Source organism: Porites lutea, chromosome 2, assembly GCF_958299795.1.
Source record: "Porites lutea chromosome 2, jaPorLute2.1, whole genome shotgun sequence".
NCBI lineage: Eukaryota > Metazoa > Cnidaria > Anthozoa > Scleractinia > Poritidae > Porites > Porites lutea.
In genome coordinates, this window is record NC_133202.1 from 46646809 (window position 1) to 46661366 (window position 14558).

Consider the following 14558-nt stretch of genomic DNA (forward strand, 5'->3'; position numbering starts at 1 on the left):
ATCAGTCAGTGTTATTAATGTAAACAGGACGTTTTGAAGCAAAACCCCTTTCAGAGGCGAGATGTTTTTCTTCGTTGGTTTTCATTGTAGCACAGCATTAGAGTCTTTACACAGGTGTTTCAACGGTTTCCTCAGGTGTATTATCCTGTTCTGAAAGAGACGTTTTCATTCGAAGAAGAAAAGTAGAGATGAAAATTTGCTCCTTTGAAATATCTGAAATTCGATGTTTGTCCCATGGTTTAGTTCGCGAACTACGGACCAAAACATAGGCACGTTTAACGTGCATGAGCAATTTTGAATGCTTTAGTTTAACCGTATCAACAATCTACTGTTTCAGTCCTAAATTAAGACCACGTTTTGTGCGAAATTGGGTATTGTTGTAAATTAATGAAAACGTGAACCGCTGCGCACAGCTGGGTCGATCCTCATACCGCAGATAGATTCACTTTTCTTTGTCTTTCCTTGCAAAATAAACAAATTGTTAAAGTTCTCTCAATTGATATCAACTCACCGAACGTTGCTTTGAGGGAAGACTCGAAGGTTTCAAGGTTTCTTCATGGTTTCTTAAGATAATGAATTGAAGCTTGTCGAAGACCGAATAGCTAAGAATGCCACGATTTTCATCACTGTTGTAGTTGGTTGCATCATCATTATTCACGAGGTTGTAACATGCGATTCTACTTAATGAAACAGTCTTTAACTCTGACGACTTGATTCTAAAAGTGTTATAAGTTATTGATTCTTAAAAGAAAATAGCCTTCACTTAAGCCCCGCACTAGATTTAAAACTATAACGTCTTCATACCTTCAAGTTACTATTATTACTGTGAAAAGCCAGTCTGCATGAGATATACAGTCTCACAGTTTGCACGTAAAAGTGTTGGACTTTGCCCCTTTCGTGGTTCGTACTTGAAGGAATTCGAGTTATCACACAGCAATCCAGTAAACAGGGCCGAGTTTTTCAAAGCCGGGTTAAGATAACCCAGGGTTAGTACGAGATTTGAATTCAGATTTGAAAGCTTAAAAAGAATTTCAGTTTTAATTCTGTTTGTCTACAATTTGATGATTGAAAGCTCTAAATATAGCAGAGACAAGACGCTACGGAGCGTACACTTCGGCGTCGTGGTTGAGAACTGATTAATTGTAAATGCGGAGGAATAGTAAGAAATGAAATATGGTAAAAGTAAGGTGTTAATTTGTGAAATTGTGGGATTTGTCAGGATATTCTGAAAAGAGCAACATTTAAGAGGCCTACTTGCCAAAAACTTGCATTTCGGGACTAATTGTCTCTGAGATATTAGCCCAGTTATGCTCTGATGACTCCATACAAATCCTTCTAAATTTGACTTGGGTCTAAACGTTTAGACCTAAGTCAAATATGAGGTTACTGGCGGTATATAACAAGTCTAACAAAACAAACAGTGAAAAAAGAATTCTCTATTTTTCTTAGTCGCATCAGGCTTCAAAAACAGCATAGCAGTCTCATGTACTGATTAAAGATATGTAAGGCATGGGTAAGGAGTCGATTACGTTGAGCATGGAATTGGCTAAAACTCAATGTTACGAGTTCGAATGTTTTGAGGATAATTATTCACTGTCTATCAGCACGCAGGGATGTCGGATTAACACAAGGAAGTTTAATGCCATAGGAACATAGCCTTTACAGAGCTTTAAAACACAGCATCCGCCAACACAAACTTGACTTGAACTTAAGTAAAACTAAACAGCCTCTGCCAATAATAACAAACTCTCACTTGAACTTCAGATATCTTACGGCTTCCGCCAACTTGTAAACACAGCACTTGAAAATCGACCTTCGTCACAATTGACTAAACACAGCAGTGCAGCTCCTGGGAAAAAAACTTAGTTCGTTAAAAGAACTCACTTGGAACTTATATACCGTTTGACATAAGGTTCTAGAAAATACTAAACTGGCGAATAGTAGAAGCTTTGGGACATATTTTATGATTTCAGTAACTGATGCAAATCTACTGACTCAAGCACAGGTAACCCAGGCTCTGTGATAGTACCACAGTACGGTTCCAGTAAAATTACAGTGTTTGTATGGGGTAAAAATATCATCCTGAAATTTCTAAGAAATACTAAATAAAGATCAATGAAACTTACTCTGCAGTTAATTGTTGTTGTCCTTATTGCTCCAACGAAGTTTCGTGATCATTTGCCGTAATTTGTTCAAATTCACTCTATCTACAATAATAATATACAAGGTAGGAAACACGAGGTACCATTTTCGCCGACATGCTCTCATTCAACACAACTTTTTCCACAAAATTCGAACTCCAACGGAAAATAAACATGCCAGGATCGTAGAAATAGGATAGCAGCAGATATAGAAACCAATGAAGCTTTCCCAGATAGAGAAACGAATCCCACAGACTTTGACAAACTCGAAGAATATAATCCAAACACACCGAGAATACGCTCGCCGAAGCAGCCGGGCCAGATCAACGCGCGGCCAAGAAAATGAGGCCTGGGCACTGTACAAAAAAATTCCATCCCGGGAGTCCTGGGGTGACCTTTCTAGGGACCGATACATCATTTGTCCAAAGCCACCCTCCCCTGCTGGAAAATTATTTGACAGAAGGCAATTGTTCTTCCTAGCCAATCACAATTCGCCAGAGCAAACCCCGCACACGCGCCTAAATTTAAATGGCTAAAAAAAAGTAATATAATCAGGAGAATCTGCCGAGTTACAAGGCGCCCCATTTCTTTTACTAAGGAATGCAAAAAACAGTAATGAAACTAATGAAATAACAACGCGAAATACTTGCTAGGCGGGTTAAAAACAAGGTTGAAAAAAAGGTAGATGATGACTGAGATACTGTTGCTGTGAACTCTCGTGCGAAACTATCGTAAATAAACGGAGAAGCTTACAAACTAATGTCAAAAATTATACAGAAAATTGCCACAGAATATGAATTGCGATAACTGAGACGAATGTGAAAGGCACGTGCACCAGTAAACAAAGAACTAACGCGATTAACATATTAGCGATTAATGCGGCAGTAACACGCCGACTTCTTGTCAATACAAGTGAACGCTCTATCGGTTAAATATGTGAACCATCGTGACACCTGTCTTTGAATTTGGTCCTGCTGTCCAAATGCCGCGGTAAGAGCCAAAATTCGCTTATATCTTTAGCTCGTTTCAAGTTTTGTAAATCCTCCTTCGTTGTTATTTCCTTTGCACTTATAACCTTGCCCTATGTTTGATAGACTTTCTGAGGACCAGCGCCAGGTGCTGAATATAGTTCGAGAGGGACATAACGTCTTTATAACAGGCCAGGGTGGTACGGGGAAATCGTTTTTGGTTAAAGAAATATATAAAGAGCTGACGAGATCGGGAAAGCGCGTGGCGATCATTTGTTCAAGTGGAATCGCAGGAACCGTATATGATGGGCATGCATCCACTGTCCACTCGTTCTACGGACTAAAAACAGCCGAGCTGCCTTGGGAGCAAGTGGTTAAGAGGTCAGTTTCAAACAGTGTAGTTTCTGAAAACGCCAAGAACATAAACTGTTTAATCTGGGACGAAGTTTCAATGTCTAGCAGGAGGATTTTGGAAATCGTCAATCACATACAACTAGAAATCACCCAAGGTAGGGAAAATTGTGGGGCGAAACCGTTGGGAGGGATTCAAGTGATCATGGTAGGAGAATTCACGCAGCTCAGTCCTGTTCCGAACTTAATGGATGATGGACAATTCATGTTTCGGTCTCCTGTGTTCAAGACAGCCATGCCTCACAGGTTTGAACTTAAAAAATTAATGAGACAAAACCAGGAAGAACAGGAGTTTTTAGAATGCCAGCGAGACTTAAGATTAGGGAAGTGTACTAAGAAGACCGAAGAATTTGTAACAAGTCTTGAGCGGCCACTTCCAGAAGACCTTAAAGAGGAAGCCATACACATATTTTTTAAGAGAGTGCCATCCCAAGTCTTTAATCGAGAACGACTCAACAGTATTGTCACAGATGAACACCGGTATGAGGCCACAGATAAGGGTGATACAAAGGACTTTTCTTGCCCAGCTGAGTATCACCTGCGACTAAAACCAGGATGTAAGGTGATGCTTATCTGGAACAAGAGTGACAAACTCAAAAATGGTACGGCGGGGAAGTACGTTGGGAAGGAAGGAGATACACTTGTGGTAGAGTTTAAGGATGTGGGAAAGGTGAAGTTAGGAAAGGAAGTATGGGAGAAGAGAGGAAGGCATGGGGACATTGTTGGAACCCGTACACAGTACCCAGTGGTGCTGATGTACGGGATCACATGTCACAAGGCTCAGGGGCTGACTTTGCCAGCTGTTGTTCTTCATTCCTGTAATGAATTTGTCCCTGGCCTTCTGTATGTGGCATTTTCAAGGGTGCAATCAGCAGCACACCTACAAGTTCTCAACTTTGCTTCAAGGCAGGTTATTCCTGCAGTCAAGGAGTGCATAGATGTTTGTAAAGGGCATCAAGGCGAGGTAAAAAAAGATCTTTCCTGTTGCCGAAATACCAGGCTTTCGGTAGAAGAACTAGCAGTCCAGGAGAATATAAACATTAATGAATTTGCAGCCACAGATGACACCCCTCACCTCACAGAAGAGTTAAATGAAGTATTTGAACAAGTCATTAGCTCATACTTTAAAAGAGAGGACCCAGCAGAGCAGATGCTTGACTTGGCAACTCTGTATGCTGTTCTAGCAGATGATCAATCACAAGAGTTCGTTCAAAATCCACCAGACAGTCTTAGTGTTAATGGCCTTTTGAAATCTATGGTGGTCCAAGAACCAATAACTGAGTATGCCAAATCAAAGAATCTGCTGATTCAAGAACTGTTAGATGAGCCAGATGATGATTTCGAAGTTATTGGAAAAGTTTTGTGGTGTAGAGCAGGGAAGATTGTTATAGAAGAAACGCTGAGTGCAACAGATGGTGATCAAATGCACATATCACCCCACCAGTGGACCCTAAATACAAGACAGCTGCACATGTTCCTAACAAGGTCACCTGACTTTATGTCCGACATGAAGTTGTTTTTCAAAGTAACTGAGCTATCTAGTTTACAACTAGCTGTTGGAAATGAGCTCATGATCGAAGTGTATAAGATTTTTATATCATCTCTGGCAGCACATGTTATTAACACCGAGGCAAGCCATCCCATGACAACAAGAGTAAAGGAGATGCCTAGTGAAGCCCTTGCCAAGGTTAGATATGTGGGAGCCTGGGCAATAACGAAGGTTCTACATGACAAACTGACTTACATAAAGCAGTTTATGAATTCAAGCAACAACAACACCCTGAAAAGTGTTAAGACTGCACTTTATCTTACCTCACTAATTGAAGAGAATTTGATCGCAAGTAACTTTGAGAACCTACAGGTCACGACAGCGAATCCGGAAACACTGACTGTCACAGAGGAGAGGCAGTACCGCTGCAGGGGGCTAGCACACATTGTAGACCCAGTCTATGAGTTCTTTGTTGACCTGGAACAGGCACGAGTAGAACAACTCAACAATGAAAAACTAACATCATCTAAAGAGAGACTGGTAGAGGACGCTATTATTGCAGTATCAAGCAATGCCAACTTACAAACCAAATGGAGAAGCTGTTTTCAAGGAAATGTTGACCAGGTACACGGTAACAGATAGTAGAAATAAAATTGCTAGGAGGTAACCAAAATTTTTTTGCCCCCAAAAATTAATGGTCCGGTTATGTATTAAAAACTTCATGAATTCATCACAGAACTGACCCAAACATTTTTGTACAACAGTAAAATTTGAACACTGTGTAAAGGAATCAGATTTTCAATGCATTTAATAATTATTTACTTCCATTATTTTGGTTTCTTGATTTATTCACAGGAGGCACTTAACACCATCTTTACACTGACAATTAAAAGGTATATGCGTGCTGGAGCAGGGCAGTTCCTTAGGGATTTTCGTCTCGCTCACAGGTAATGAGCTAATAGAGTATTCAGTAGTATTTAAATGAGACTTGTCGTAGTATGCACACTCAGTAATCTGATTGTGTTTCAAGTACTGTGATTGGTTTGCTCTCTTCGGATTCCCTGCCCCGTGTTGGGATTGAGTAATACCCGGTCATATCGATTTTCAATCAGGCATGCCCTAGTCTGCTACACGCAACGCTCCTTGTCACTAAAAACGCTCTAAGCGGCTGTGTGGCAGACTATGCCCTGCTGTTATCACTCACTTTATCCCACGATTATCGATTGACCTCGGATATAGCCTCCCACGCAGGCGTTTTTTTATCCCTCCACTGGGGAGGGATGAAAAACGAACTCCCATAAAAACGCCTGCGTGGGAGGCTGCCTCGGATACAGAGGGACTGGGAAAACGCCGTACAGGAACAAAATGGCTGGAGAGAACTGACAGGCGATCATTTTCGAGGAAACCCTTTCAAATGCGAGGAAATGTTTGAAAGATATCATTTTAAGGTAGGACAAAACTTAAAATAACGGTTTCTGGTATTTTTCAAATTCGTTTTGCAGAATTTTGGGGCTCGATCGAGCGGCTTTAACACCTCGAAGAAGTCGTTTTAAAGAGAACTCTGAGTTTCCAACCCAATAAATGGAAGTTATTTTGCTTACAAAGACAATAAAAGAAAATGTTTGGGAAAATTTATCTACAGGTTGATCCAAGTAATGAAAAGACAAAGAACTGAAAGACAATTAAAACGCTCACCTAATGAGGCCGTCTGCATAATGCTAGCGACTAACTATAATTATTATATAAGAGCGTTGCATGCTCACACGGCAAAAATAGCTGTACATTTATTTTCACGTGGGGTAGAAATTTTACTTTTTGATGATTCATTTTTTGATGATTCATTTTAAACCGTTGTGGTCACGGAAAGGATAGATTAACTAAGAGTTGGCATGCTTGAAAACGCTGTAAAGACGATCATGATGCATGAAACGATCTTTATTTGCGCATAATTATATTTTACATTTGTATTTACCCAAAAATATGGCATCTGTGACTTAAATTTTAGCTTCGACATAATTTCTTACATGTATTTTTGTCCCTATCCAAGAATGAATATTAATTTTGTCGTGTCTCTTTTCTGACGGCAGGTATTTTTTACAAAACACATTCCACAGCTCAAAATTGATTTAAATACAACTTTAACCTTTAGTTGAGTAACTTATTTCGTGGGTGGGGCGAAGGGGGCTAGCTATGATGTCTATAAATTAATGACTAAAATATTGTATTGATGAATTATAATTTTCATATTTGGCAATTAATAAATGAATAAATATCCCTAAATAGTGGGAAATAAGTGGACAGGGAATAGAATAAACTTGATCTTTTATGGCGCAAAATAGACATATAAAATTACTTCATAGGCTGAAAAGGGGAGCTGAACACAGGAAAAGAGTCCTAGAGAAAAAAAAGGAACTTGAAGTGCGAAAAGCTCAAGTGAAGATGGACGAAATTGCTGCAGACAGAAGTCCTGGGAAGGTGACAAGTCACAATCGTCTCTTAGGATACATAGATACCTATGGCGAAGCAGTGTTTGTCAAACTTTACAAAAAGGTAGAGCTTACTAAGCTTTCAGAGGCTTATGGACTTGAAGTCAGGAGTAGGAGTACAAAGGCAGATATAGGAAAAGATCTTGTTACTGCCATGAGGAGGGCTGACTCCATGCTAAATTATCATTGCCTGGATAATCTTACTGCTCAGGTTGAAATAGATGACACTAGCCAGCATATCCGCATCAGGTTTATCAGACAATAGGTAGTAAAACGGGGCCCACCTGGGAAGACCTTAGAAAAATATTATTTGCAGGAAGTTAATGCTAATTGTCTTAAAGGCCCACCCTGTTTCACACTATGAAAGTGTAGTTTTTGGTCTTTGATTGCTATCACTGATAGGAGTAAAGCCACTTGTGGCAGTGGTACCACTGTTACTTAATTGGCTAACCTTGAGACTGGGAGCTGTCCTAATTCTTTTTATGTAAAGTTAGTCTTCTCTTGAGTAAAAGGGTTTCCATAGGTATAAATTTGAATTGCTCCTAATAATGTTGCTGTATCACTGCACCTAGACTTAGCTTAACAAGCTTAATGTGTGTAAGTCAATTAATTACAACAATATTCCAATATTATCTGTGAGACACTGCAATCAAAGTCTCAGACTTTCTTTTTAACACTTAACATTCCTGCATTGCTTTTACGACTTATGGTGGTCTGTCCATGCCTTATAGAGCTTTGACATGCCTCTTGAAGGCGCCACGTTGGGTTGTTATTCTGACCATTACAGGAGCGTACCTGGCAGAAATGGTTCTCTACTATATCCTGGTTTATTATGGCAGGTTTTATGGTTGCATTTTTGAATTCTTTCAGCTTTGTGGCAACCATTCCTTGAAAACCATAAATCATTGATTGCAAGTTGAAGTACAGCTTCTCAGAGATAAACTTCTTCCCATCCCTGCCACTTGCAGTCTTCCACTGGCTCAGGAAATTTAGGAAGGAGCTCAGTTCTTGTAATCTTGTGTCGTTTAGGCTTGAAATGGTGAGTTTATCATTGAACAGCTGGATCATCTTTGAGCTGTGGCTCAGCAACAGTATAGTTGAGTCTACGCTCTCTCCATCCTGCCCAGGTGTACTCATTAGATGCCTCTTGTATGCCTAAAGTAGGTCAAAATTTCTTCATGTTAAAGTTTTTAGTAGGCTGGGATTTCAATACATTTGTATAGGGTTAAGGGGTAGCTAGACCAAGTAATTTACCAAAATTTGGGCTAAACATACCAGGCTGAGACTAAAGTACAGGTCACAATCCACAGGTCACTTCAAACATTACTATAGTCACTTTTCCATCAACAGATTTTCATAACAAATGATACATTGTAGTTTCTCCTGAGATTTGGTAAAGAAGATATTTGCTGGTACTGCATGTTTATCTGTAGCTGATGCATAGTGACCTGTAGCTGTTACCTGTGGATGTGAACTGTACTTGTGGTACGACATCATATATTTACACCTAGAAAAGGAAAAAGTCAATGGATGTACAATAAAAACGTAAAAGAAAGATGGAAAAGTGAACTGCTGTAAGAAACCAAATTTGATGTGGCATGCTTAGTGTTTATACAGAAACAAAGGACTTTATTACTTAAGAACATTATGTATGAGTTTCAAAAAGGGAACTTCCTAAATTGGCAGCTAAAATATGCAGCATGTGGTTTCTAGAGGAATGCTCCATGTATATACATATATATAAATTAATATTATTGTTATAAGTTGTCAGATACAAATTGAATTCAGGATCAGAGGTATGCATTTTTACATATATTAATATTATTATGTAGCTTAAATGTCGTTGCAGATAATATTGTTACTGGTATTTCTGCAAATCACATATAATAATATAATTGGTAATAGAAGAATTTAACCTATAGTACACTGTAACTGTCTGAACAGTTAATCATTCAATAAAAATGTCTATTTCGCTCAATCACTCTTTACAAGGTTGTTTGCAATTGTTTACATTACTAACCTTCATTAAGCTTAACATGTTCTGGTTAAGCACCTCTTCTGCCAAGTGATTCCTCATTTTGGTGCTGGGGTTTAAGTAAAAGTGTTCTGCTTTGAGCTTCTCATGAAGGGACATTGAGAATTCCCCTTGATCATAGCGGAAGGCATTGATAAAGTGTTCCCATACAATAGGCTTGTTGTTCCATTGAAGACATTTAGTTGATTCGCTTGTCTTTTCAAGTGAGCTCTTGAGAATATTATTTCTTAGTTTCTTAATATTATGCTGAAATGGGAAAAATATTTTGTTCCAAAAAGCCAGCATTAATAAGGAAATGATTTACAATTGCAAGTTGAATATATAATATATTTGGGGTCCTGTGGGCATACAATCAGATCCAAGTGGATTCTTGGCTTTCAACCACATGAAAAGGCAACTATGTTGGTGGTGTCTTGGTGGTCAATACAATATAACTTTTCTCCAAGAATTTTAATGAAAATAGGGTATAGTTCCCACAGGAGAGAAATGCTTTTGTTCTTAAAGCTAACACACCACAAGCATGGCCACCATGATGTCATGTGCAAACCAGCAATTAGCATGCATTGCCATTCTGTTGATCATTTAAAAGAGTAATTCATAATTAGATGTTCCTCTTTTGGTAACAGTTATCTTTTTATAGTTGACTACAGAGGGGCAGGGGGGGGGGGGGGACCTACTTTCAGTATTATACATTGGTCTCAGTAAGTGTTATCAGGCGCCTTGATTTCAGCTTGGCTCAGCAGATAACACTTACCTCATCCTTGATTATTCCAGATATCACAAAATCCTTATCCAATAATGGTTTATAACATTTTGAATGGATGTGACAGTTTTACCTTGGGATCCATTATGAAAATCATGGGGAAATTGCCATTATAGATATTTGGGGTCATAAACTTGTCTTTTATGGCTTCAGTTACATCAGCAAAGTGCAGCTTAATGAATTGGCGGTTCACTTCTGCACCATCAAGTATACAATAATACACCCTAGCAATCAAGGAGATATAAACAAGACATCAATATTATACACTCTCTGTTCTACAGGAATCCAACAACAAGCTTTCTTTGGAAAATGATTTGTAGCTCAGTGGAATTTTTCTCCACCATTAACCTCCTCCTTTCTTTACAAGAGACCAACGATTGCACACTATAATTGAATTCTCTGAAATATCACACATCATACAAATAATTTGGTAATGAAATAATACAGTTATTAAGATATTTACGTAAATCCAGTTTCAAGCATCTTTTTGACTCCTTCCCAGAAAATAAAATACAGTGTACTAGCAGTACAGCCACCAGATGGAAACTGTGCGATCGGAAACCTGAACCCACTATCTCCCAGGAAGTAAAATTGCAGGACATGTGTTGCCATCTTAGGTTCATCTGCCTTTCCTACAATTCATTAAATGAAAGCATGTCATTTCACTTGATCATAATTATTTCATTTTAATGTACATGTATATGTCTACCATTTTCTTTATTTTCCCTAGTATTTGGCTGAAGAAAATGATGCAGTCAAAATAGGACAGTCCCTCATTACTGATTGGCAAGAAGAATTTTTTTTTTAAAAGAATAACTTTTTCTGTTACTTTATAAAACATGTAGATGACTTTTTGGACAACTATTTCACTTTTGAATTGACTTCAGAAACTGATGATTTTATTGTAACCTGCATTATTGAAAATTGTTCACCTGACAATGCTTCCATGTCAGAGTGGATCTTTCCCAGTTCAACAAAACCGCTCAAGTGATGTTTGCCGTCTTTGATGACCAGCTCTATGTCCTCCTGGCAAAAATTCAATTCAAATATATTAATGTCACATGTTATTTCTGGTACATTGTTGACTTCCTTTTTTTAAAATAACAATGTATCTCTTACCTGGATTGTCATCTCATCAAGGACAAACCCTCCCCAGTAATCCTCTGGCTTGAGGTTATTCTTTTTTGCTTCTTCCATGCATAACTTAAGCATGTTGGCATTCCAGCCTGGCCATTGTCCTCCCTTATTCTTGTGGTATCTTAAAGATTAAATAAAATATAAAAATCAACATAATTGTCACTGGGTTGCAAGCAATATGTGTCCTCTATTGAAGTTGTTATTGCACACTTTCTTTTTACTAACCTTATTGCCCGATTACTTGGCAGGTAGATAACCTCACGAAGTGTGTCAAGCACATGCGGATTTTTGACATAGAGTTCAATACAAAGTTTCATGATTCTAAAAATAAGAAAAGGAAAATGTTGCAATGCATCTTAAAGAAACTACTTATTTCATGTAGTTATTTATTTCAGAATAGCAATGTGAAATTGATTTATCCTCTGTTCCCATGCATGTCCATGTTTATACAGGGAACCAGGTGACCAGAATCTTTTTCTAACCCTGCAATTAATTTGCAAGGGAAGAGGTCATTTCCATATTTTAAAAGTCACCTGGATGCTGATGATCATCAAATGTGTAAGCCCTCGGAAGCAACCAATCACAATTTGGACCCCCACAGTGAGAAAATTAAGGATCATGATCAGATATTCTAAAAAATGACCAGTGATACTGCATCTGATTACTTAGGCTACTTACTTAGGATGCCATCTGTAACGTCTGTTGTTTGGTGTTTCCAAAATCTTTTTTTGTTCCTCCCAAAACAGGAGCATGTCATCAGGCACGTCTTTCTTCTCAACATTTTTCAGAATGCTGAACAAGTCCTCATGGTCTTCCACGTCAACTTCTAGCATCTCGGTCTGAATTTTCTCTCTCTTCTTATTCTCTGCTGTTCGCAGTTTCTGTAGATGTTCGACTTTAAAGAGGAGCTGCTCCCTTGACATGTACTTGTGGTTGCAGCTCTGTGGAATAAGGGGTCTATCCCTGCATTCTTCCTGACGAGAGTGTTTTCTTCTAAGATTATCTTTAGTTTTGCTGCAGATGGAACAGCATTCCCCTTTACTGTTGGACAGGAGTTTGCAATTAGAAGAAAACCCTCTCATCTGTGTTTCTTCGATACCATCCTCAGCGTATGTAACAGAGTGCTTTGATACTGGGTCCCCATGAACCTCGTCTGTTTCTTTCACTACGAAACCCTGGCAGACATAACTTCTATCAATGTAGTCCATCCAAAGTTTTATTTTGGCCTGTATGGACTCTGCATGAAATATTTTCTCCATGGAATCGATATCCCCCCTGGCCATTTGCCGCTTCTGGTAACTGATGTTGGTGATGATTTTGCCAGATTCTTTGCGCAGGTTAATGTCAGTAATCACAGTCTGATTGTCAAAGCGGACATTTTCAACGCGAACGAAGCTCATCGAGTCTGGCGTATGTTTGACAACACTCCACCCGGGTTTGGCGAGCTGCTGAGCATTTGTGTACATATGGCTCCAAGTGTTGGCTTTCGTTTGCGTCAGAGTTTCAATTCTTTTTCTGAGGCCCTGGAATACTCTAGTACGCACCTTTTTATCACCCATCTTCAAGCGCTTTCTGACGCTCTTCATTTCGAATAGTTCCGCGATTGCTCGGCTGACATATATAACAATACTAACAGACGACTCTGAAGTCCCGTCAAAACCTTCATGAAGAACTCGTTCTTTGATTTCGTCGAGCAATACTGTATCGCTTTTCTCGCTCCTTTCATAGTTTTTCAGAATCCTGGAAAACATATAATGACATTTTAAAAACATCGCATTCAGATTTTTGTCTCACTCAGCTGAATGACCATTTCCGAACGCGAAGGCGACTAAAGGCAACCTCGGTTTACTTACCAAGCTTTCAAGGAGGAATAGAAGGTTGGACTTTTTTTTTCTACAGGACCAGGTTTTAAGTCTCCAGCAGGAAAAGGACGTTTCTTCCTTGATAGCGACATTTCAATCAAAATGGGGCGCCTTGTAACTCGGCAGACTCTCCTGGTTATATTTATTTTTTTAGCCATTTAAATTTAGGCGCGTGTGCGGGGTTTGCTCTGGCGAATTGTGATTGGCTAGGAAGAACAATTGCCTTCTGTCAAATAATTTTCCAGCAGGGGAGGGTGGCTTTGGACAAATGATGTATCGGTCCCTAGAAAGGTCACCCCAGGACTCCCGGGATGGAATTTTTTTGTACAGTGCCCAGGCCTCATTTTCTTGGCCGCGCGTTGATCTGGCCCGGCTGCTTCGGCGAGCGTATTCTCGGTGTGTTTGGATTATATTCTTCGAGTTTGTCAAAGTCTGTGGGATTCGTTTCTCTATCTGGGAAAGCTTCATTGGTTTCTATATCTGCTGCTATCCTATTTCTACGATCCTGGCATGTTTATTTTCCGTTGGAGTTCGAATTTCGTGGAAAAAGTTGTGTTGAATGAGAGCATGTCGGCGAAAATGGCACCTCGTGTTTCCTACCTTGTATATTATTATTGTAGATAGAGTGAATTTGAACAAATTACGGCAAATGATCACGAAACTTCGTTGGAGCAATAAGGACAACAACAATTAACTGCAGAGTAAGTTTCATTGATCTTTATTTAGTATTTCTTAGAAATTTCAGGATGATATTTTTACCCCATACAAACACTGTAATTTTACTGGAACCGTACTGTGGTACTATCACAGAGCCTGGGTTACCTGTGACTCAAGCTGAAATGTAAACATGCCCTAACTAATTATTCATGAATAATCCAAAAACATAGAGAACGTTCGAGAAAGTCACGCAACGCATGAAAGCAGTTTTACTACGTAACACTCAACAAAGACAAAATGTCTTTGTGCAGCATCTTGTAATTTTAAATTCATCATAAAACAGTTCGAAAGGAGGGCTCACTCGTGAAATGTTTTTCAACACTTGAAGAGAAATTTTGTGTCTTTGCGCGGCCACCCAATATATCCTCTCCTTATTCCGCGAGTAAATTTAAGACTAAACAAGATATCACGAAGTAGTCCGGTCTCATTTCGTGAAATAGCCGAAACAAGCCGAAAAGTCACGAACTTGCAGGCCCAATCTTGTCCCGAAACTAGTGAACTACCTTGGGTCGCAGTAGCGCAATCGGCTGATCCCTCAACTTAGAGTCT

General features: G+C 39.1%; 1 protein-coding gene across 1 annotated transcript; it reads right to left on the reverse strand.

The window, feature by feature from the left end:
• Positions 1-10083: 10083 nt before the first annotated feature.
• LOC140926313 (uncharacterized) lies at positions 10084-13384 on the reverse strand. The gene is made up of 8 exons (XM_073376068.1): positions 13284-13384; positions 12109-13170; positions 11656-11751; positions 11413-11551; positions 11226-11319; positions 10757-10925; positions 10367-10517; positions 10084-10101 (listed from the first exon to the last, which is right to left on the reverse strand). Exons 1-8 carry the CDS (start codon positions 13382-13384, stop codon positions 10084-10086), a joined length of 1830 nt encoding a protein of 609 aa, XP_073232169.1.
• Between the last annotated feature and the right edge of the window lie 1174 nt (positions 13385-14558).